General features: G+C 34.5%; 1 protein-coding gene across 4 annotated transcripts in view; it reads right to left on the reverse strand.

The window, feature by feature from the left end:
* Nucleotides 1–27,027, reverse strand: part of spri (Src homology 2 domain-containing protein sprint) — a 728,544-nt gene that overhangs the window by 82,179 nt on the left and 619,338 nt on the right. For 3 of the 4 annotated variants that reach the window (XM_069823425.1, XM_069823426.1, XM_069823424.1), the window contains 5 exons: nt 15,629–15,811; nt 3,965–4,149; nt 3,671–3,762; nt 1,033–1,185; nt 496–693 (listed from right to left, as the gene is read on the reverse strand). In XM_069823425.1, the coding sequence (XP_069679526.1) occupies nt 496–693; nt 1,033–1,185; nt 3,671–3,762; nt 3,965–4,149; nt 15,629–15,811 (811 nt within the window). Of the gene's footprint in view, nt 1–495; nt 694–1,032; nt 1,186–3,670; nt 3,763–3,964; nt 4,150–15,628; nt 15,812–22,793; nt 22,945–27,027 lie in introns of those variants that run through there. The other variant, XM_069823427.1, reaches the window with a different exon arrangement.

The raw sequence follows: 27,027 nt of genomic DNA on the forward strand, positions 1-27,027 counted from the left end.
TTTTACACGCTGTAGGAACAGAGAATTTCACACTTTCATATTTAGATTCATCCAACACCCCTTCGAAACGGGCGAGTTCAAGTGTCAAATTGAAAGATATCGCCTCTGCGCATTGTTTTCAAGGTCCAAGTGACAGATTACCGATGCTACCCTCTACTCCAGAACATAACGGATTTTTTGTCTATGTTTTCACGAGTAAAGAGTATAAAGAGTAAGCAGAATATGCGGCATGTGCGATCTACGAAAAACACTCGCATCTTCGTCAGACTCTTCTTTTTCGCATGAATGACTTTTTTTTTCTTAGCCAAAATGTGCCGTTGTTTTGGTATTGCCGGTTATTTGGGTGCCAGATACGTGGGATTTTACTGTGCTTCGTATAATTTCACATATTATTTGCAAACCTAATCAAAACCTAGAACATGCAAAATTCTTATTTCATTATTCACTTAAATAGTTTCTAAGATACACAAAGCGAAACTTTTCAATGAGACCTACCCACGACATCACACGTGGAGCTTGTGACACTTCCTTTGAATGTGCTCATCAGGCTCTGAGGCTGTTGCGAGTGTTCCGACGAGCACAGGGGAGCGAGGTTGAGAACAATCGCATCTCCCACACTTGAGTTGCCACCCAGCTCTGATGTTGGTGTTCTCACTGCAGTGTTGTTGCCACTGTTGTGGTTGTTATTGTTTCCTATAAAGCAAGTTTCGTTTGTGATATAAAATCGTGGCATTTTTTTGTTAAAATACTTAAACTTAATGGAATTTTATATAAAAAGAGAATATGATACAGTAAACATATCACACATATTAAAAGTTGAAGGGTTTGAGTTTTTTATAATTGGTTTGTACAGTATCTTTTATGTAAACAGTACAGAAGTGGTGTTATAAAGTTATCAACGAAATAAATAATACGGGAATGTTTACCTTGTATCATTTTGTAACGGCAAAAAAAATGAAACTAAAAAAAGACGGATAATCTGACAATCGATTAATAGGGTGACGGATAATCGGGGTTCTATTGTGTACTCACCACTTCCGAGGCTACTCAGACTACTGCCGCTGCTAGGAGGACTCTGATGACCCTCTGCCATCACTACCCTCTGTTGCAAACTCTGTGTTTCTGATTGCTGCTGGCTGCGTTGTTCTGGGGGGCGCGGGTTCGCCATTGGATACCTCCAGAACTCTACAAATTAACACCCACCCATAACAATTCATTACTGTAATAAAACTCTGCCTCTCGATGTGTAAGAAGTGTAGCCCAGACACATAGTTCAAAGATCGCACTGTCTTTAGACATGTGTCATCAATGCACTCAGACTAAATGATTAGGTAACATAAATTCAACAGTCAGAATAATTTATACTTATACATAGTTCAAACAGGGGCGATTTCTCAGGGCATCCTATGCTTGCTGTGCAAGCCCAATATTTCCGTAGAATGTGTATTTCTCAAACTGGGATTACGTACATTAAAATTTATTTTGATTTTTGGAATATTGTATAGGCGTAATACCATCCGCAGGTTGCACACCGCAAGTATCGCAACGCTTGCTCGTTTCTCGGAGCTACAGAAAAGACGTAGAAATAGCGAGAATATGATGCGCGCGCAAGTGCCTTCCTCCTTGGTCCGTCCTAGGCGCACATACTTCTGTTATGTGTTGTTTGAAGCTCTGGTCCGAGAGCTACACCAACGACTATTTAACGTTACACAGAGCAGTATTGACAGGGCGAATGTGCTGTGCAATGTAATTGTATGAGCGGAATGCATGTATTATTAATTCTTAAACATTAATTTGAAGTATTGCAATGTGTTCGGAATTGTGTGTCATTGAAACCTTATTATTAAATCCATTTTCCCGAAGGACTATTCAAGAGAAGAAAGACATTATAGAGAATATGTGCGCTGTTCAGTGCAGCTCAATACAACAATGTGCATTGGTTGGTAGGGCCGAAAAAACTAAATAGCCTAAACTGTTTTGTTGGCCATGTTTGTTATATCATATCGAACTTCTACATCTGATAAGCGAATATGATCCATGACTCATAATGATTTCATAATTATAAAATAAATTATTTATGTGGGTGTGATTATTTTTATTAATTATGAATTATTATATCCTCCCATCTTCCCCTATGAATAAAAAAAAAGCAAGCCTAACTTTCGTGACTACCATTCGCCCCTGAGTTCAAATTACAACATTGATGTCAAATATATGTTAAAGGTCACAATATCAAGTATAGAAACTTGGAGAGATTACAAATATCGTTAAAAGTATTTTTTTTTTTTAATTTGTATGGTTTTTTCTCTTAGGCAAATACATACGTAAAAAATATTAGATAGGCCTATACAGGGTGGAAGTGAAATAATCCTGCAGATTGACAGAGACGATAAATGAAGAGAAAACCTGTATTACGTTTTGTGATTAAATGCATGGTTAATTAGAAAATTGACTTGAAAGTTTCAGCAGTCTGGCAACATCGCCACCTCTTTCCTCTCGTAATACAGATGTAAGAGGTCAACGAATTCAGGCCTGTCTACTTAAGCGAACTACCTCCCATTTCCCTTTCTGGCTACAATGTTGCAAGCTGGTCGCATCGGTCAGTGGCTTCAAATTGGTGGTTTTTAAATTAAATTTACACGAAAACCGTTCACGCTATATGCATTTAAAAATTATATGGATACTAAAATGTATTAGACCTTACTTCAGTAATTAAGTAACGCGTAACAAATGGATTTACAAGGTACAGTAATCTTCAAACAATGGAGAACTCTCAGCTATCCTACAGTGGCCTCTCAGGATCCTATCTTGGAAAATTCACACGAAAAGTAGAACTAATTCTGTTTATAATTAATCTTAGAAAAGCGTTTCTTCGCCGATACAAACTTAATCTCATTTATAGTTTATTCTACGTAACACAAAGAAATCATGAAGAAATTTGCCTGCCGATTTTGAAGTGAATTATTTTTATTTTAAATAAAGTTCATTTAATATTTTACTAAAATTACTATACTTCGTGTACATCATTTCTGAGTAAATTAACTCGTAGATATTGAATATGTACAAACTCTGTCGAATAGTTTAGATTTAGAAAAAACTGCTGTGGACAGTATGATTGTTCGTTACTTGATGTAATACAGTATAACGAGCATCTGTGCAAAATTTCAATCAAATTGCACTTGGAGTTTCTCATTACATTGAAGAATGCAACACATAGCTTTTAGAAAAACAACGATAAATATCTAGATCTTATTATTGATGCTCTGTAGTCTAATGTGCCTCAAAACACGCCAGTTAAAGGACATAAAAGATAATTTAAATAAACTGTATACAGTATATCGTCGTTGTTCCTGCAATAACTTCTATGTGACATAGGGTAAATTAGGGTCTGTTGGACAGTCGGGCATGTTGGACACTTTGTACTTCAACGTGTTACCTCGCCACTTGTGGGCACCACATTCTCTTCCTACTGAAACATTTTATATTTCGCACATAGAAGTTATTGCAGGAACAACGACGATATATTCTGATTCAGAAAAACGCGGAAAATTTAATTAAATTAAAAGTGAAAAATGTAATTTTTGGTAATTTCAGTCTTCAATCTTCCCGTAAAACATACTTAAACATATCATACAAAAATATTTCAAGTTATTTTTATTAGGGACCTCACCTTGCCCGAGAAGAGCAAGGGAGGACAACTGCTGGTGGTTCTTGGCTTCACGCATTGCCCTCGGTAGCGTTAGCTGCACGGGAAGTTCATCACTGTAAAAGTAAACAGTCCATTATCACAGTGGTATAACATTTATCTTATCTGTTATTGGTCTCAAGTGGATATACTATGTATAGGCATTACAGCTACATTAGAAAACCAACAACAAAAACTGAACATTTATATTAAGATGACTTAGATTTCAAGTTTTCATTTGGCAGTGCACATCTTTTCTAAAAACTAGCATATACTCACCAGCACTGGGAGTAGTGAGCAATGAGTGAGGGAATGTTATTGAATCGGTTATCGGAGCTTTCGAGACTCAGCTGTCCATCAACCGCCTGGATGAGGTAGTGCTCGATGTAAGGACCTTTGCCTGCTGGAAGACGAACTGAGATGGCCATTGTATCGGGCTGACTCGACTGTCGTACCACGAAGTTCTGTCAAGACAAAACAGTAACAACATAGCACCCTTACCAATTTGTGTCAAAAATATTTGACTACGTGGCTGAACCACAATTTATTAAGCATTATTTTATTTTACACGTTTATTACCTGAATTCTCTCAGAAGAATGGAAAAAGTTCACCTACTTTTAAACAAAGACCTAGAAGATATTTTAAAAATTAATGTCAGGTCGGCTGTTTTTAAACGTGTTCACGTACTACAAATATAGTACATTTTATCTTTCCACGCTCGCGGAGGTCGAGCGGAAACGACAGTTCATAGCGCAGCTGCTTACATGCGAGCGTGGAAAGATAAAATATATGCACTATAATATTAGTAGGCCTACTGTTATTACTAGTTCTGTTCAAATCAGGGACGGCTTTAGAGGCAGTGTCATCGTGCCATGGCACTACTAGAACATAAGGGAGAAAAGGAGAATTCATACTTTCCGCGCAAAATCAGAGAGAACAAATTATGTGTGAAATCTGTACAGGTTATTTTTTAAAACCCTGTTAATAATGTCTAATAAAAAAATTGGTATATTTCAATAGCTAAACATTTAATTTAATCTTTTCCTGTTTCATTGAAATCACCAAATTTATCTTCAAGAAAGATATTTAAAACATTCACTAGTATCTTTCTAATATGATTCAATATTTTTTAAAGTTATCAGATCTATAAATATTTTCAGATACAATCTGTCATAGTTGTCTAGGAATTGATTTTCAGTAATTAAAAATGATTCCGCATAAAGTCAACTTTTGTCTACTGGACTTCATAATAACAGCTCTGAAACCTGAAACAATTATTTCTTGTTTTCTTTTAATTTCATTTCAATGTTTGCATTTCGCTAGCAGCAAACAATATAAAAACAACATAAATCCACGTTTGGGCATTTCCCGCCTCTTGTTCTGCGTTGCCGACACAAGTGTTTGCATTCATTTACGTCATATAATTGGCATGATAATAAAATCATATACATCAAACTTAATAAGAAAAAAAAATACAAGTAGAGGAAGGTGTAAAATCTTGTGGTAATTGCACCATGTCATAGAGTTAACATCTGAGGTTTCAGAGAAATGAACAAGTTATAACTTCAAGCTAAGAGGCGGAACCTTCACAACTGCTTCCGAATACAGGCTTCATGGTGCTATTATCCGCAACTTAAAAAATTTGTCGACAATAATTATCCTTTAGTTCCTCCTTGACATGAATAATAATCGCTCAAAAATACCTCCTTGCATAATGTCCTTAAAACTTGATTAATGCCTGTTACATTTCTGAGGAAAATAATTTTATACGAGTATAAAACGTGCTAAAGTGAAACAAGTAAAGAAACATGTACAGTAGTGGCAATAAAAAAACCGGACCGACCCTTGTAGCTTATTTCAGAGCACGATAGACTGGTAACTAAGACTTTCGTGGTTCGAAGGAAATTTTTTTTGTTCCTTATTCAAATTTATTCCCAATACTTTTTTTTTTTTTTTACAGTTCATTTTATATTTCAGATGTGTCTAGTAATATCATAAAATAATGTTATAAATTTTCAATCAAAGACACAACTATCTGCAAATGTTTATTTGCTACATGAATATAAGGTATATAAACGTTTTCGCCTTGTGGGGCATCATCAGATATATTAAAATTATGTGATCTGAACTTAGATTAAATTAGATTTATAAAAACCAAATACGAACAGTGTGTGATACATGGTGATAAAATTTCATGAGTTATATGTATACTAATTGTAACAAGAAATAAGATAAAATGATGAATTTCAATGTAGTGTAAATTCAAATATGATTAAAATTGGAATTGTGTGTACAGCTGTCAAAAGAAAAAGTGGCCGCTCTCCTGAAACAAAGTTCCCTTCGGGTATCTTCGCTATAATTCGGAGACAGGCGAAGTTACATGTTGTTGGACCACGTTGCCTGATATCTACAGTTATAATTGAAGTATTCTCTCTGTGATTCGATAGCGTAATGGTAGCGTTCAGGCCTCTTATTCATGAGGTCCTGCGTTAGACTACAACCTCGTGCTCTTTATGTTCTTTTTTGTTATGTTTTTGAGAGAGACAAACTAGACATAATGGCTCCTTTCTCTTTTACGGTTATTTTAGTAATTAACATCAGGTTCAATAATATATTATGCCATGACTTTATCATTATGATATTGTGGCTGCAAATGGAAAGAAAAAAGATTTTATTCTCAATAAAAATATCTTTCGTGGCATAAACAAAACAAATTTACTGGCGTCGGCCTTAAAACATTCAAACAATTAAGCGTTCAAAAAACAAAACAAAAAGCCACAATTCAATATTTAGTCTATCTTCCTCTTATCTCGATCATCTTGCAGTCGAGTGGGCATGGAATTGACTAGTCTTTGCAAATAGCGACTGTTTTTAGACACGATATTCCAGGCATTCTGAACATACCCACATACATAAGTGTTCTGTCCATGGGCAAGTCTTTCATTGCAAACCCAGCAATCTCCAATCTTTCCTATTTTCTGCCTTCCTCTTAGTCTCCGCATATGATCCACATATCCTAATGTCGTCTATTATTCTTTTCAACCAGAGACCCAACCAATTCCTTTTTTCTCTTTCTAATCAGTTTCAGCATCATTCTTTCTTCACTCACTTTTTCAAACACAATTTTATTTCTTATTCTGTCTGTCCACTTCACACGCACCGTTCTTCACCACATCCACATTTCAAATGCTTCAATTCGTTTCTCTTCATTTCGTCGTAATGTCCATGTTCCTTCCCCATACAATGCCACACTCCACACAAAGCACTTCACTAGTCTCTTCCTTAGTTCTTTTTCCAGAGGTCCGCAGAATATCCTTCTTCTTCTATTAAAAGCTTCCTTTGTTCATGTTTGCAGTTTTTCTTGGGAAGGATAGGCCTAAATGCGGTAACATCCCGTTGCTTTCCGCATACCACTATCTCTTTCGCATCTTATTAAATTCCAGGGGACCCAAGCGTGGAGATGAGGAGAGTGGATTTGACTAATTGGGCCCTCCGGACTTCACCGAAAGTCACGGCAAGGGTTAAATATTAATTCTATCAGGAAGTTTGACTCGATCAGAGACCGGGAAATCTCAATTAGTCTTTGCCCCCCGCATCCTGGACTAGCTTCTACGAATCATCAGAAAATCTTATAGTGTGATTGGGCCAATTTTTCCGAAAATGTTTCCACACTTTTACCCTCGTAGCTCAGCGGACGAACGTCGAAATTTAGATGTCAACGTCTCAGGTTCAATTCCTCGTTACTCCTTTTCATTTTATTGTGGTTCAAGACAGTATAATGTAATAATACAAAAAGAAAAACTAATACCAGTATTATGCAACTGGATTTTTCCAAACCTAATATTAAATTTATGTTATTTATATCGCTAAAGAACGATTACAATATAAATAACTTGAATATTATTTATACAGTATCACTAAAGAACGATAACAGAATATAAATGATAAATATCGGTTTGTTTAATTAATATAAGATATTATATAATACTTATTTAATTATCTAAATGAAATAACCTATTTTACAAAGAAAGATGGTTATTTGTGTTATAATAATTACTTACATAAAATACAGATTATTTATATTGCGAAAGAACAATAACAATATAAATAACTGAAATATTATTTTATAATGCTAATGAAGGAAAACAGAATATAAATGATAACTTGAATATTATCTATATCGCTAAAGAATGATAACAATAAAAAAAACGTGAATATTATTCATATCGGAATTTCACAGATTTATTACAGATGTATTTAAGAAATTGTAGAAGAATAGTAATTAGTAACAGTGTCCTATTTATTCTTCTTGGAGCCAAATTTGTAACTTTTAAACGTGTGGTTACTATGTTGAAGTGTATGTGTTGTAACGGATGCTTGATTTGTTATGTATGTGAGTCAGTTATGTGATGCTTGATGTCGTCGCAATGTCGTAATTATAGTTTGATTGTGTTTGTGTGACTATTGTGTATTAATTTATGATGTATGGTACGGAAAGCTGCGTATTTTTGTTATAGAAGTGTTACGTATGTGTGTTGTTAATGTTTTTGTATGTTTCAAATTGATACCTGATATTTATTTTGCAATCGCAATGCCTAATTTACGGTTTGTTTATGTTTTGTTTACATCGCGTAAGCTAATTTAATTTTCTTTTCTATTTCTCTTTATGCTTATCTTTTTTGTGTATGAAAGTATAGCCCTAACATACATATGTAAAATAGGGCTAACCACCATTGGAGATACAATAATAATAATAATTGTTATTCATATCGTTATAAAACGATAACAGAGTACAAATGATGACTTGAATTTTATTCATATCTCTAAAGAACGATAACAAAATATAAATAACGTGATATCCATAAAGAACGATAACTGAATATAAATGATAATTTGAATAGCATTTACATCGCTAAAGAGCGATTAAAAATAAAATGAAAACTTGAAGAAGGCCCGAACCCACAACCTTTGAATCATTAAACAAGCACTCTACCGCTGGCCTACGAGGCGCAGACATGGAACACTTTCATAGTTCGGGAACTGCTTGTACAATCACATGCATCGTGTAACATCGCCGCGACCCGAAGTGGATTTTGAAAATATTCACTGTTCACGAGTGCGGCCACTTTTTTTTTTTGACAGCTGTACATATAACTCATGTTACATTATAATACATATTTGTCAAATAATGTTATGCAAATTATGATCATGTTAAAATGAATAAATGGATAAAATCTTGGGTTATAGTTATTCTACTTCAAACCATCAACACTCCCACATACACCGAGACATACACGTACAATTCTTCCATATACACACATCTTAATTATACACAGTAATTCAACAACGATATGCATTATAAAAGATAGATTTTTTAGATCTAAAGGATCAAGGATAACCACTATTTGCATCGAAACTAGACAACATTTAGATTACAATCAAGCAAAGTACTCTATATGAATGATAATTCATACGCACATCACAATCAGCCTACAACATCGATTACTGCATGATACACTTCGGTATGATACACAGTTCTCCAAGACGTGTCATTTTCTAAACATTGAATAACTATAACCCAAGATTTTATCCATTTCTTCATTTTAACATGATCATAATTTGCATAACATTATTTGACAAATATGTATTATAATGTAACATGAGTTATATGTACACACAATTCCAATTTTAATCATATTTGAATTTACACTACATTGAAATTCATCATTTTATCTTATTTCTTGTTACAATTAGTATACATATAACTCATGAAATTTTATCACCATGTATCACACACTGTTCGTATTTGCTTTTTATAAATCTAATTTAATCTAAGTTCAGATCACATAATTTTAATATATCTGATGATGCCCCACAAGGCGAAAACGTTTATATACCTTATATTCATGTAGCAAATAAACATTTGCAGATAGTTGTGTCTTTGATTGAAAATTTATAACATTATTTTATGACCAATACTTTTCGATTGCAGCGATATTTTGCTGCTTAATTAACTTACTATTCCCAGAACATGAATTTCACCAGCAATCGAAAAGTATTTGGAATAAATTTGAATAATGAACAAAAAAAAAAATCCTTCCCAGGCAGGATTCGAACCACGAAAGTCTTAGTTACCAGTCTATCGTGTTCTGGAGTGAACAAGGCTCTGAAATCAGCTACAAGGGTCGATCCGGTTTTTTTTTGCAGTGTGTCCCAAACGATTTGTTCAAAGTTTCGGAAAGAAAAAGAGAATTAATTCACGTCCGTCGATACCAACCTGAAAGTTAGGCTATTAAAAAATTCGACTGTTTACACTTGGCGCCAAGATTTCGAAAATGTTCGTGTACTTAACTACAACGTGTTTGTGCAGTTTATTTACGTTGTACTGAAGTTTAACGTAGCAACGACCAGGCTATATTTCCAGATTCAAAAGATAATTTACAAAATGCAACATTTAAATTATAGAATATGCAAAAAATACAATTTTAACATTTCTACTGATGAAACAAAATGGGCTGTAGTGTAGGCAAGTTACATATAACAAATGTAACGAACAATAATTCAGCAAGTCTCTAGTTTTAACTATTTAGGATGCATAATATTTTACATGAAAATTAATAATGTAGACTATAAAGTAAATAAATTTAGACAATTAATAGACATTCTTAAACGAACACTATTTTAAAAAGTACGTTCTGAAACAATTTAAAAATTGTATCAAGTTATGGTTATTCCAATATAGTTTATAATATGTTTGACACGTGAACACTTACTATGAAACAAATTCAATAAAGGCCTATAGAGACAGCAGAGATGAGATTACTTCGACTTTTATTGGGATACACCACGTTGGATTACAAAAGAGATTAACTATAAGTTAATACCGGGGGGCATGTACAAAGTTACACTCGATTTCTATTCATGCAAGCATACCCCGTGTACAAGGATTAGTATTATTAGTATTATTGTTATTATTTTGTGAAACTGTTCGTGAATGTGAGTTGAATTAGACCTACTGTCATGGTTTTGGTTATGATTCGTTTCTGGTAACCATGGTATTGAAATAAATAGACAGACAGAGAGATAGACAAACAACCAGACAGAGACAGACAGACGGACGGACGAACGGACAGACAGCTATATAGACAAATAAATAAATAAATAAATAAATAAATAAATAAATAAATAAATAAATAAATAAATAAATAAATAAATAAATAAATAAATCTTTTTGCATTCAAAATTGGCCGTAACTTTCTATACACTCGTAGTCAAAATGGTACAATATAGAGACAACTGGCTTACACATTAACTTACTTGTTAGTAGGGAAACATTGAAATATCAGTACAAATTTATAGTAATTATAAACCTTTCGGAGAACGAAAATGTTGGCAGACCTACAAAACTCTGGAGAACAAATTTAAAGTTAAACAAACCTTTGTGAACCTGAAACAAGCCAGGAAATATAATTCGTGTGGTTTATGATGATGATGTTGATGATGATGACGATGATAAAGAAGAAGAATAATTGTTTATGTTCCGGATTGTACTACTTTTGATTTCCTACCACCAAATATACAGAGTGTTAAAAAAGTATCCAATATTTTAGGAGGTGATAGTATGCATCAAAACAAGAAAATAATGTCTAATAAGCATGGGTTCTACAACACATACTTTCTGAGATCTGAACACTTGTTCATAGGAGGGAATAAAATGTGACATGGCAATGCATTTCTCTGTCTTACAATACAACAGACTACCAGATAACCATGCCGTAGTTGACACCTCTGGCATGGAATAATGATACGTAGCAAGGAATACTGAAAACAAAAGTCTGGTTGTGGATATGAGAGGGGTTCAGCAGAGATGGTGTTGTGAATTTTCGTAATCAGCATGTGTGGGCTGATGAAAATCCACATGCAGTTGAAGAAACTAGGCAAAAGCACCGATTCTCAATCAACTTATGGACAGGCATTTTTGGTGATAGATTAATATGGCCATACGTGCTACCAGAGAGATTAACTGAGGATCGTTATCAGGCCTTTCTTATTAATGTATTAAAACAAATTTCAGAGAGTGCGTGATTCCTTACGCCGAGGGGCAGAGGAATGCATTGCCATGAATGGACGTAAACATTGAGCACCTCGTATGAATAAGTGTTCAGATCTCAGAAAATATGTGTTGTAGGACCCATGTTTATTAGATATTATTTTCTTCTTTTGATGCATACTAGCACCTCCTAAATATTGGATACTTTTTTTTAATACCACTCTGTATTAATTGTTACCTATCAAATGGATCCGCACACTTTTGCAGAATTCAGACAAGAATTTTTGAGTAGATGAAGGAAATATATATGATCATACATTATACGCTTTCCCAACAGATGACATCAAACTATAAAAGTAATAGAGACTTCATCACTGACTGGGAGAAAAAGGAAAGACGACTACAAATAACAAAATCACTACGCACGTAATTAAACAGCGCAAATACGTTACAGAACGCGAAAAGTGTTCGAAATCTGACTCGAAGTTTAAACGGTATAATGTTTCAACATAGTACATCAGTTTGGCATCGACAGACAAGGATTGCTGTTCAAGAATTGTAATTCATCCATTCTCTATGTTCCCAAAGTTTTGGTCAAAGCTTTTCGGACACACTGTATTTTTTTTCTTTTATTACCGGTTGCAAGAAAGTTGGGGAACAAACAGTGGGTCAATTGAATGGCTAAACAGAGACTAAACATGTATGAGGAAACCGCAACACGTCCAATATAAACTGCTTATTTTCATTTAAAAGAGTTGTTCAGACTCTCTTAATGAAAAAGGAATTTCATTGGATGGTGGACAAAAAGGAAACCATCCACTAAGGCCAAGCCATAAATTAAATGAAGTCCCGCGCACATAAATGACAAACTCAGACATCTTCTACTACAATGAGGGTTCCTTCGGCAGAAACAATAACACGAGGGGAAGGAAAGTAAACTCAAATTTCCCTCCATATTACGAACTTGTAAATGCGGTTAATTTAAATGAAATGAGGGTTTGTAGGTTTGGGTAAAGAATGCGTATAACAATACGAGTCAAATTAAATGCAGTGAATGAAGCAAACTACATTCGCATTCAAAAATTTTCATGTTAATTTAGAGCTTGTGTTCCGAGCAACGTCATTAATATCTCGTAGAAGTTTATCATCATAATAAATCCAGCATGTTCCATGAAATTTGAAATTATTCTCCATCACAGTTATGTATCACAAAGAAGTAATTTGAGAGCTTTAGAAATTCATATAACAGAAGTAAATATTTTTTCTAAGAAAACATAAAACGCATTTGAGATATAATCTTACGTGGAAACAATGTGAGAACGTGTATATGCTTCGTCATAATAGGCCTACTGTATAACATATGAATCTAGAAAATCAGGAACTCCACATGTACAGTAAATCAAATTTTTCAGAAAAGATAAAAAAGAACATTACAGATATTGTTGTGTTCTGAGTAGAAACCTTTGTAATATGAATAAGTTGGATAATACAAAATTCCGAGTCACTTACTTACTTACTGGCTTTTAAGGAACCCGGAAGTTCATTGCCGCCCTCACATAAGCCCGCCATCGGTTCCTATTCTGAGCAAGATTAATCCAGTCTTTATCATCATATCCCACCTCCCTCAAATCCATTTTAATATTATCTTCCCATCTACGTCTCGGCCTTTCCAAAGGTCTTTTTCCCTCCGGACTCCCAACTAACACTCTATATGCATTTCTGGATTCGCCCTTACGTGCTACATGCTCTGCCCATCTCAAACGTCTGGATTTAATGTTCCTAATTATGTCAGGTGAAGAATACAACTCATGAAGTTTTGTATTGTGTAACTTTCTCCATTCTCCTGTAACTTCATTCCTCTTACCCCCAAATATTTTCCTAAGCACCTTATTCTCAAACATCCTTAACCTATGTTCCTCTCTCAAAGTGAGCCAAGTTTCATAACCATAAAGAACAACCGATAATATAACTGTTTTATAAATTCTAACTTTCAGATATTTTGACAGCAGACTGGATGATAAAATCTTCTCAATCAAATAATAACAAGCATTTCCCATATTTATTCTGTGTTTAATTTCCTCCCGAGTATCATTTATATTTGTTCTGTTGCTCCCAGGTATTTGAATTTTTCCACCTCTTCAAAGGATAAATTTCTAATTTTTATATTTCCATTTCTTACAATATTCTCGTCACGAGACATAATCATATACTTCGTCTTTTCGGGATTTCCGAGTTAATTACTAGTAAAAACAGTAAAAATTATATTCGGTGTACATGTATTTCTTAGAAAGGAATAAGACTTCTCCGTTTAATCAGAAAATATTTTTAATTTCATGCTTTACAAAATTAAAAAGAATTTCTAAAAACAATCCTTCTCAGTTTTTGTCAGACACAGGCAAATATAAACAGAAAATAGTCTTAAAAACTCACATAACAAATAGTACACTTGACACACATAGATTTAAGAAATAAATTAATATATAAACTAATTATTTAATATTTTTCTTTTCTTAAACTAAACTAGTTTAAATCTGAAGTTTAATAGAGGTATGCTTTTGTAGTTTCTGCTATTATAAAGGCTTATGGATTATTGCATGCTACTTGTATTTTACACTATATTAATGTTATTGCACTGAATGAACATTCAATTTGTAAATACTTTGTATAACTAAACTGAACTGCACCCGAGCACGAGCTTTTGCTCTTTCGGGCTGCAATTCCTAATGTAATGATGACCTAATGTATTAAATAAATAAATCTGAATTTTAAACTTCGACTAGAAGGTGTGATCTGAATTTCCGTAGGTTCTGCAGCAACGAAAGGCAGAATGATATCGAAAGTCGAAATTCGAGATCGGCGTTACCAACCTAAATAATTCAGAAACCTCAGAAGTGCACAACACACGATATAATATGCTTGAACTCGAGTTTTTGTACACTGGCGTTAAAAGATATCTGACCTACGATTTTATGCGAACTTCTAACCACGGGATGTCAGAACCAAAGATATTATAAAAAACTGATAGACTTTGAAATATGTAATTAGGTTATTTCTCAATAGGTGGTACCATTATTGGGGCGGTTAAAAAGTGTCGGAGAAAATGATGTAGATGAAGCATAAATTATTCTCATAATTGGCAATATCAGAGTTTTCTGCCCCATACAATGCTACACTCCACACAAAGCACTTCACTAGTTTTCCTTAGCTCTTTTTCCAGAGGTCCGCAGATGTCCTTTTTCTATTAAAATCTCCCTTTGTCATTGCTATCCTCCTTTTGACTTCCTGGCAGCAACTCATGTTACTGCTTATAATACACTCCAAGTATTTGAAGTTCGCTGTATAACAATTTCATATTGTGGTTTAATAACACATTTCGATTTTTACAAACTTCTCTAAATGAAATATGTTTTATTTGTTCTTCTATTTATATTTTATCAGTGAATAGTTGGCTTACTTTTATTTTCGGAATATGTATGATAAGACTTTGTGTTAAATTCTAACGTACCTTGTTTAAATGTTTCGACCTATTATGGGTCATCTTCAGAACTGGTCGTTGCTGGTCTTGGCGCCTCTTGTTTTGTTTCCTGTGAGGCGTCAAGATCAGCAACGACCAGTTCTGAAGATGACCCATAATAGGTCGAAACATGTAAACAACGTACGTTAGAATTTAACACAAGAAAGTCTTATTATACATATTCCGAAGTGATACAGTGTTAAAAGTTGTGTAATCAAGATGCATTTTATTTTTGGTTTAGCATTTTAATTTAGATATAAGCTGAAATAAGAAGTGACGAAAAAAATCTTGAACAGAAATTTAAACCACTGCCTCACAGCCAGCAGATAAGGACTCTATTACTAAATGATAAACAATAAAATGTGAAATACTACATACTCCCTCCTCTTTGCCCTGCAGGAGGTGGAAGGCCCCGGCCCGCTGGATGCCGGGGAGGAACCAGACGGGGTGAGTACGGATCAGCCGCTCCAGCAGACTGATGTGGCAGGGTGCGTTGCTCCCCTCGCCACTACCACCCGCATCACTGCTGGCCGCGGACGACGAAAGGCTGGAGTCGTGGTCCTGCGAACACAAATTGTAATCAACTCTATAGCAGCATCGTATAGCTTCCTCCATGCAGGTAACAACATTAACTGCGGATACGTAGGAGATCTGAATTAGCGACGGCTGATTTCCGTCATAATGGCTGCTGAAGCTAGGCATAACAGTTGATGTCTGACTTCGGGACAGCTTTTTTTACCATTATGTGTAAAGCTACATGCCCTTTATGCGGAAAAGGAGACGATGACATTCATATTATTCTAGAATGTCATTTTACTAAAGAAATTCGAGAAAAATTAATAAAGAAAAAATTCTTATTAATGAATAAAGAAATAGCAATTAAAAAATTAATGAATAATAATAATATTAATAATAATAATAATAATAATAATAATAATAATAATTTACAAAAACAAATGTCTTTATATTTTTTTAGTTAAAAATAAAAGAAATGTAATAATAAATGAAAAACCGGAAATGAATTAGTAAATCTTACATAAGAAAGATTGATAGTCATTACATTTAATAAGAAATAATTATACAAATACGTTTTATATAATATTAATGATTATGCTTGTTCTGTGTTATAGATATAGAATTGTGCAATGAAGAAAGAATCAAGGGCTGCAGTATAGAGAAATTGGAGGCAAGCCAGCATCTCTTTATAATGAATAGATATACAGAAACAAAAGTTCCAGATGAAATAGCTAAAATAAGAAGTAAAAGAAAGAAGTTATTAAATGATAGCAAAGTCACGGAATTAACAAACAAATTCAAATTTGACAGACACGTATTTTCAAGATTAACTGATAATAACATTTTGGACTTCGAAATTACTTAGCAATCTTTTTTATTTCCATCTAAATTTAATAGTTTTGAAGGAATGTCAAAAGAATAATGTGAAATTAAATTAGGAAATGAAGGCTTGCCAACTACAAAGGGCTCATACGAACTGTATAAATATTTGTTGTGAAAGAGGAATGAAAGAAAATAGCATAATGAATTATTTATATTATACTGGCTGCACATTGTAGAGTTAAACGAGAAATACAACTTAAGCAAGTAAATAAATATTAAGGTTACAATAAACTAGAGCGGTTGAATCTTGCTAAGCTAAGCTTGCTAAACTAGACCAAGTGCAGGATAAGACAAATTAAATACTTAAATTACAGAAATTGCGTTATAAAATTGTATATTTATTGTGTGAAATTACTAATTGTGTATAGATTAGTTTTAATTAATCAGTGTATGTACTATATTTTGTGAACTATTAATACATTGCATTTTAAACTGTATTATATACTGTATTTTAAACATCTTTGATAGTCTTTAAATTAAATAAGAACATGTTCTAATCGGTCAAATACAATTTTTTAAGTAATTATTTACAGATACATCCTATATGTTAACAATGACATACCTAATGGGTAAATAATAATTAAAATCAGTTTGCTTTCTTATAGTTATCTAATGCTTGTAGTCCATAGTTGTTCAGATTCAAACTGCTGTTTTTCTCTTTTCTTTTCAGTTTGTTTTGTGTCATTTTCAGCTCAAGATGTAGTAGTAACTAGCTATGCTAAGAGAAGAGTCACTTTATTAAGTGTATTAAGTTGTTCTACTTGTAAAAGTGTAGCAAGAAAGTTGCTATTATACCTTAAAATGAGTAATACAGGCCGAAAACTTGATCCAATTTGGAGAGAATTGATTGTTCTTTTTGTTTTTCCCATTTTATGTGGAAAAGACATGAAAGCTAAATGCAAATCTGGCGGTATTTTCTTTGAAATGAAGTCTGAATGGACATTATCGAGTGTTGACACTGACTACTGTTATGACAGAGTTAGCGGCGTCTCTTATCACAAAGCTTATGATAGGGAGCAATGAAATTTGCCTTCCTAACGTATCGTAATGTAATACCAGTACGTTCTTTAATGTTATCATATGAGACTCTTGCGGTGAGAGGGCAAAACATTGAAAAAAGTGCTATGATCGTATTGTGACACTATTATTGAAAAACTGTCCTTTTCCGATGGCAGACTGTTGTTGAATTTGAACTGATTGTTGCCAATGTTATTCATATCCTTTTTAATTGTGCGTTTAAGTTCATGTACTCTTTTAAAGAGTTATGAATAAAATTTAAAAAATATAAAAGATTAACAATAATAGCACAGTCTAGTATATACAGTCACGAAGCTCAATACGTAGTAAATATGCATCCATAGATAGTTGCTCATCACTAGGATCGCTAATATCGCCTCATTACAAACAATGCGAAATAGTACCGGAACTTCTATTGTTCCTAGCACCCTCACAACTCAAGCTTCGTGACTACATACTACTAGACTGTGGTAATAGATTAAAAACCGTTGCCTCAAATATTTCGCCCTAGGCAGCTGTCTAGTCTGCGTAGGCCGAAATACGCCCCTTGAGACAGGTCCAGTAGTTGTACCTTCAGTATCAAAATAAAAGACATCATTAGTTGCGGATCACCTATCCACTGAGAGACCATCTCTGAAAATTAAGCGAAGTCATCTTAGTCCCTTTATCGTCTGAACAAGTAAAAAACAGAAAAAGGAGTTAGATAAGTTGCAAAATTCTGTTATGCTACAAACACTTCTTTCTGTTGCAGTCAGCTATAAGACACAAGAACTGGTTCAAAAATATGTTGTAATGTATGATATTCCAATTCAAATTATTGTTAAAACACAGCATGTAGATTGATTCTTCATTATTCATCCCAGGTACTTCATAAACACTGAAGTATACACCAGTCTGAGAATAATTTCAAATGATCTATATAAGAAAAAATGTAATTTAAAAAAATCCGATCTCAGTTAAATAAAACAAATCTGATTTACGTTAAATAAAAAAAATCACTGTTTTTTTTTATTTTTAAAAATAAAATAATGATTTTTTTACACGGTGGTTTGTGTATTTTCATTCCCCCCACTCTCAACGTTGATCTATGTGATAGAATACTGAGTTATACAAATGGAATTTGGCGATTACATAATTCCGTTTGTACAGGAAACTACCCAATTGACTCGATACTAATCGATGAAATTTCAGACGTGCGAACGCATCCTGAAAACAACATTCTTCACTTTATCTGGCTTTCTCTAATGATTTATGAATTGGTAATATGACTCGTCATTACAAATGTCAAAACTTACTACCTACTCCATAATGCAACGCTAAAGAGAGAATGAAAGAGATGGAGAGAAGGTTACACCAGCAACGAATGAATACCGTACGATTACCATATTTGGCGAACAGGTAAGCTCGGACCTGCAATTCTTGTGATGCGTTCCTTGTATGCACATATTTATTTCGAGGTGAATGGAATTTATTTGATGTTGTAACGATGTAAATGTTTGTCTACTGAATGTTTAGATCTGAAAAAAAACATAAAGGCGTAATTAAAACTGAAGTGGCATATTATAAAAGTTAGGATTAAGCATGCTAGTTAACTTTCAAGATAACTGTCGCCCACTTACTCAAAATTTGGCAAATTTTCAATTACGATTTTGCAGTAATTATATTAGCCTCGATTACAATTTTTCCACTTGCTTACAAATGCGATGCCGCCCTGACCGAAGGAAGAGTCTTTGTTGAAATGTTTGCCGGCTTTCTCTCCCCAACCCGTAAACACAAAGGCGACCACAGAAGCGACCTTCTATGCAAGGCTCATCGACTGGCAAAATTATGATAGATGCTATGACAAAAACTATTTTATGTGACACTATTATTAATAACTATGCATTTTTATAGCATGCTAAAAGATTAATTGAATCATCATCATCATCATCATCATCATCATCATCATCATCCACCGTATAACTATAGGCCTACCTGGATTTGGACCATTGGTTGACCCGATCCACTCTCAATTGTCTAATCATTGTTTTAGAGGTCTTCCTTTCCGTCTTATTTCTCAAGGTTGGATAATATTTCATTATTTTTAGATAAATCTTCGCTGCATCCGTTGTACATGGACAAAGTAACCTATTATTTTTGTATTTTAATTAAAACTGGGGGCATTACTTAATTTATTTAGAATTTATTTATTTTTCTAACTATAATCTGGTCAAATATATTGTGCACTTTTTTAATAAAATTAATTTTGGCTGTTCTAATCCTTGATTTATTCTTGGCGTTAAGTGTCCAGATTTCGCTGACATATATTAGAAGCGTTTAATAGAAAAAGAATCATCTTCTACGGACCTATGGAAAAAGAGCCAAGAACAAGACTAGTGAAGTGCTTTGTGTGGAGTATGGCATTGCATGGGGCAGAAACATGGATATTAGGACGAAGTGAAGAGAAACGACTAAAAGTATTTGAAATGTGGAGAAGAATGGAACCTATGAAATGGACAGACAGAATAAGAAATAAAGCTATGCTAGAAGGAGTGGGTAAAGAAAGATGCTAAAACTCATCAGGAAGAGAAATGAAAATTCACTGGGCCACTGCTAAAAAGAAACTGCTTACTGAAGGATGCACTGGAAGGAATGATGAACGGAAGAAAAGTTCGAGGCAGAAGAAGATATTAGAAGACAGACAACATTAAGATATATGGATCATATGCGGAGACAAAGTGAAAGACGGAAAACAGAAAGATTGGAGAATGCTGCTTTTTGCAGTGGAAGACATACCCTTGCGCAGAACGCTATGAATCAATTCATATAGCAAACAAAATGTTATAAATTTTCTAGTACTCTTTTCTGGATTTTGTGGGTTTACATTAATCATATTCTTAAAGACATTGAAATTTTATTATGTGTATTTTTCATTTTCATAGGTAGGAAGCATCGTACATAACTAGATGAGTTGGTTTGTTCAATAATTTGATTCTTTGTTGCATAGGCGGAGAGAGAATCGTTTCCTTGGGGGGGGGGGAGCAAAATCATATAATTCCCATATAACGGAGTTATGGGGAACATTATTCACCTCCTCCCCCGTTACAGATTGACCGTGGTACAGTATATTTAAATACAGTATAATCATTTAATAAAGATTTTTTTTCAGAGGCATGTTTCTTCTTACAGTGTTACAACCATATCCGCCATGTTTCGGACCGAGTTATATAGGGCTTGAATTGTAGGTCTACTACAAATTATAATAGGACATAACTTAAAACAATCTCTCTCTTTTTCTCTCTCGGACAGAAGCACATGTATACGGGTACATCAATAAAACTACGTATATGTATTGTGTATATGAAGTTTACCTTCCTGAAGATATCATATGAAATGTAAACCCTAATTATTTTATTTAATCTCGTCTTTAAGTTTACACACTATACCAGGATCACTTTTCTTTTTTTCTGCATTGTTGTGCAGTACGTTATTCACATTTCTACAAGTGGCGGCCTGAAAACCTGCAGATTCTAACACATGAGTACAGGCTGTTACAAAAGATACATTACACTGCTTCTATTCCTCAAATGAGGTACAGAAATTCTTATACATTCAGAAATTTAAAATAAATATTATAGTCCAGACACATGATCTGAAGACATTAATTCATCAATTTAGGCACAGAAAATTAATCATAAACAAAAGCAAAAAAGATCTTCTGAATTCAATATTTTCTAACATTAACAGAAAAAAAGGGTTGAGACAAGTTTGGGGGGAGCAGTGCCTATGCCTTGTTGTATTATGAATTACAGAACTCCACTTCTTACCTTTTTCAAAATAACTCAAACTATAAAATGAAAGTATTCATTAGTACAAACAGTGATGTGATCACTTGGAGAGCTGTGGGCTCCCCTACCCGCCCTATTGAATTGAAAGAGGAGAATTGGGAGGACAAATTTAAAAGGTACGCAAAACGCGTCCTTGCAAGGGGTTCGGGGCTGTAAGAAACTAAATATGTAAGGTCCAAGCCTGTTGGCCACTAATCTCACTCCGGGTTACGCTGATCCACTGAAGGAGTTCTAGAAAATTTTGAAGGGGAAAAACCGAAAATGGACGTAACCTCTTAGGTACCACATACGCGAGAGGGCGGAAATGTGATCAAAGTGCACAGGACGGGACGAGGAAGAAATGGCTAGCCGTTAGGATGGCATACCTGCCCTAAATACATACCTTACTTATATACCAAAATCATCGTCCATGAATGAAGAATGCTGCCATATTTCGTTAATTTTATAGTGGGTTTCAGTGTCGCCAACATAGTACTAATACTACACACCAAACCAAACCTAACCTAACCTAACCTTCCACCTGTAGCAACATTCCTCACATTTAGTATCATTTCATTTGCATGTATTGGCAACCCTGCTACTCGTGTCGGGGGGCCATCTAGTGGAAGTAGATCGTACTGCCAGGAAGAAAAACAGTGTGCAATATTCGTTCAGTGGCCGATAATATACTGCATCTTGGAGTGCCCAAGCTTGATAATTAATTAGATTTGTTATGCTACTAAATGCACAATTATTCATTCTCTAAATTATTACATTAGTTACTATTTCTATGCGCAACTATTCTTAATAGCTATGAATTTACACAGCATATTAATGAAGTGGGTTATTTTACGACGCTGTATCAACATCGTTATTTAGCGTCTGAATGATATGAAGGTGATAATGCCGGTGAAATGAATCCGGGGTCTAGCACCGAAAGTTACCCAGCATTTGCTCGTATTGGGTTGAGGGAAAACCCCGGAAAAAACCTCCAGATAACTTGCCCCGACCGGGATTCGAACCCGGGCCACCTGGTTTCGCGGCCAGACGCGCTAACCGTTACTCCACAGTGTGGACCATATTAATGAATTGGAAATAGTTAATAAGTTCTAAAATAATTTATATGTAGAACATACATTTGGAATTCCAAATTTTCAGTACTGTACAATATGAATCGATGCAATTGTTAGGGCACTACAATTTACAAGATATTTTCACTAAAATTATTATTATTATTATTGTTATTATTCAAAGCGTATCATTCAAAGAGAACTGTCACGGACGAACGGTTGTCAAACACAATGAAATGATGGAGCACTCACGTAGTACATGCACATGGACGGATGGCGTCTCCTTTTGGGCATGCAAATCCAAATTTTGCGCCGGCTGGTCACAGGAACAACAAACTGACGTAATCCACGCGGTACAGTTTTTCGGAAGCACTCTTACTACACAGCGTACGTACATTCATTCGTCTGTCAGCGAGACAACTGAAGCACTTGCGGCGTCCCGGCTTATCTCCACGCCTCTAATCTCTGCGTTGCGCAAAAGTCTGAGAACTCCTGTCTCATTGTTGACGCTAAAGCCGTTCACGCAACAATGACAACTCTTTGAAGAGGGGAGGGGGTAAAAAATAAGCTAAATCAACGTATTAGCCGGAAGCAAATATAATTTCGATTAAAATTAAATTGCAAGTTAAAATTTTTGTTACTTTCTTGTTAAGATGATGATTTCCCACGTTCAGGGCACAGTCAGTTCGGAAAGAAACATTATACATAATATATACATAGTGTTCTGCCAAATGACAGGTCTTTCACTGCAAACTCAGCATTCTCCAATCTTTCCTATTTTCTGCCTTTCTCTTAGACTCCGCAAGAACCATATAGCCCATCTTAATGTCGTCTATCATCTGATATATTTTTCTTCTCCGAGCTCTTTTCCCGTTCACCATTCCTTAGTGCATCCTTCAGTAGGCAGTTTCGGTGAATCTTTCTTATGTTCCAGCCACTAATAAATAAATAAAAAATACCTTGAAAATGACTTGAATTTCTAGTACTGATTAGTAGAAATTGATGTGATCAATGGGAGAGCTGTAAGCCCACCGAACCCTCCACCCCCTAAATACGTATCTTACTTATATACGAAAATCGTCTTGCTTGAACGAAGAATACCGCCATATTTCTTTAATGTAACAGTGGGTTTCAGTGTTGCCAACATAGTAATAATACTACACACCTAATCAAAACCTAACCTAACCTTCCTCACAATACTACACACCTAATCAAACCTAACCTAACCTGTCACATAATATACACCTAATCAAACCTAACCTAACCTGTCACATAATACTATACACCTATAGTAACATTCCTCACATTTAGTATCATTTCGTTTTCATGTATTGCCGGCTCTGCCAATCGTGTCGGTTTCCATCTAGTGGAAGTGGATCGTGCTAATACTACTAATTCGAAGAAGAAGCAATGTCGACTTTCATAATAATTACATTCTACATGTTTCGTGATATACTAAATGTGTTAATGTAGTAATAATTGTCTATATATGGTACAATAAGATTTGAAATGTGTTGTGGTTGTGATAAAAGTATTTAAAATTGGTTTATAGCGCCACATTGGCAGTAATAAAAGTGTGCGATATTCGTTCAGTGGCTGGTGGGTGCTCTAGATTGACCTTAGTTTCTTCTCAACCAGTGACCCAATCAATTCCGTTTCCTCTTCCTTATCAGATTATTCTTTCTTCATCCACTCCTTCCAACACAGCTTCATTTCTTATTCTGTCTGTCCATTTCACACACACCATTCTTCTCCATATCCACATTTCAAATGCTTCTATAATAGTCGCTTCTGTTGATTTCTTTGTAATGTCCAAGTTTCTGCTCCATACAGTGTCACACTCAACACAAAGCACTTCACTAAACATTACTGAAGCCTTGGCTACTAGCATTTCTTTAGGGCAGTAAGAGGTGGGTATTAATCATTTCTCCTCTTATAGATTTAATGTAGCCTACAGCCTGCAACGTATGTTAGAACTTCAATACACGTCCTACCATATTCTTCCTTCTTGATCTTATGATTAATTAAGGAAGAATTTAAAAACCAAAAAATTTTTGGTGTTACTTATGACGTTCAAACCTATCTTCGGACAGTTGAATAAATAACAATTGAAACAATAACACAATATCTGACTAAATTGAGAAAACGTATGAATTACAAAACCTGTAGAAAGATCACTTGGAAGACCAAGAAGAGATGGCGAGATAAATTTTGAAAGGAGACAAGAAGGACAATAGGGTCTAATCCCCAGGGTGCGAATTAACGGCGGGGGATGGGGGGATTTCTCCCCTGTTGGAAAATTATCCCCCCCTCTCATAAATTCATATTAACATCCCTGCCAGGGATAACTTGTATCCCTCCTCACAAAATATAATTGTTTTAATACGAGTATATGTATTTTATAAAGTATAAAGTAAGCAAAGAAAACAATAATATTGATAATTTCATTACCTATAATAATATTGATGTATTATCATCACTGACAAGCTGACAACAATCAATAACTTAGGAATTACACATCTTATCTTAAGCCTGCTCATGGATATAATTATTATTATGATCAAGATGCAAGACAAGCAACTCAGTGCGACCAAGCGTTGAGCCGTATCGATTGAGGATAATAATAATTTTATGTATGGTATTTTTTATCTAGGATTCTATCCTCCCCTCATCAGAAATCTTAATTCGCACCCTGTTAACCCCTGTTTGTAGATGATGATAACAATATGTGAACCGTAAGTAATGTCATTAATTTCAGGGGGTTATTCTTCGAGATATTTAAAACGAAAAACTTTAACACAATTTTGGTTTTTCTGCTTCCTTTTCGAGATAAAATTGGTTTTGTATGAAACATTTCATAGTGTGTTTGGGGAAAGCTACTGATTTAATTCGAAATAAGCTATGCTCAGTCAATGTGAGAGAGCATGATTGAAAGAATTTTATTTTCGTCCTTTAAATGTGCAGAAATTTGATCTGAACAATTGTAACGTTTCGTCCTGCAAAGAAATTTTACAATATTACATTGGATCAGAGTTCCGCACATTTAAAGGACAGTCAAACATGTTAACCGTTACTCTACCACAGCGGTAGAATTCTTGATGTAATAACATACTATGCATAGGTTCTAAATCCGGATAACACTGAACTTTGAACTCTCATTGTGGAAACCTATTATCATGTCATAGGCTATATCATTATAACGTGCCAGTTCAAAGTTCAGAGATTTTCGTTTTCCTAACAATTGATGCGTGGCATGTTATTGTATTGATACATAATGTATTTCCATAATTCTGAAATGCACGCACGCACACACACACATAGGTTAGACTCCATATATCCATAAATGCAACTTTAACATGTAGGCCTGCAAATGAGCCAATACGCATGTATACTAATTATGACGATGAAATTTAAGATTTGGTGTAATTTTATGTAGGCCGATATAAAAAATAGGTCATTTTATTCATATTTGATAAAATTATGATAAAGATTAGTGAAATGCGTAGCCTATAGTAGTAAAATATGGTACCTATGTAATGTCGTGAAAATTATAACATACTGAAAATGGTATTTTTAATTGTGTATAATTTTACTGGGTGAATGTAGAGTATCCAACGCCCATTGAACGAATATTTCACTTTTATCACTGCCAATGTTGCGCTATAATCGTAAATGCAAGGTAGGCTATAACAAAAACCTAAACTAACCAAACCTAACCTGTCAAAGAAGCAACAAGTTATACTAAATATGTGTAAAATTGGCATGTCTCTATAGTGGGCGGGACATAAGTAACATTGACCTTTTACTGAATTCTGTTGAATTTTATATTAGGCTAATTACCGGTACTCCTTTTCAACACGTCATTGTCCTTCGATCATCCTAATACAGAGTTGTTATTATCTATGTTTTCATTATATTAACAGAGACATATTGCAAACAAATTACTGTAACTTAGGTAAATACTAAAGAGAAGACTTAACAGTAACCTGTTAAAGTATGAATTTATTTATGCCTTCTTCATAAACTGACAATGTAAGGTAAAACTTATTCAGAAAGAAATGTACCGGTACATTGAATTATATAAATACTTAGGTGGAAGAGTGCACTTATCAGTAGAACACAATAAAAAATTAGTACCTTCATTTTGAACTGGAGAGAAGTATTCATGGCGAATGTGTTGTCGATTGTAACCCACGACTGCAATTCAACCGTCAACGCTCTAGGAATCATGACGTACTTACTTCTACCTAAAAATCCGCTCAGCTACCACAAATAATTTTTGTTTACCACTCGTTAACACTCGGCAATAAATCTGTGATCAGCTTCCAGAAAGAGTGCGGCCGGAGAAAAGACAGTGCGACAGCGAGAGCGTCATTGACAACAGTTGATAGCTGGCGATAACAGTTTTATTTTCGTTATTTGAAGTCGGTCAATGCAATACTAAATTTTAAATATAAATCTCAATTTAAACATAGGTAAATACAAA

The sequence above is a fragment of the Periplaneta americana genome, chromosome 4 (assembly GCF_040183065.1).
Source record: "Periplaneta americana isolate PAMFEO1 chromosome 4, P.americana_PAMFEO1_priV1, whole genome shotgun sequence".
NCBI classification, from domain to species: domain Eukaryota; kingdom Metazoa; phylum Arthropoda; class Insecta; order Blattodea; family Blattidae; genus Periplaneta; species Periplaneta americana.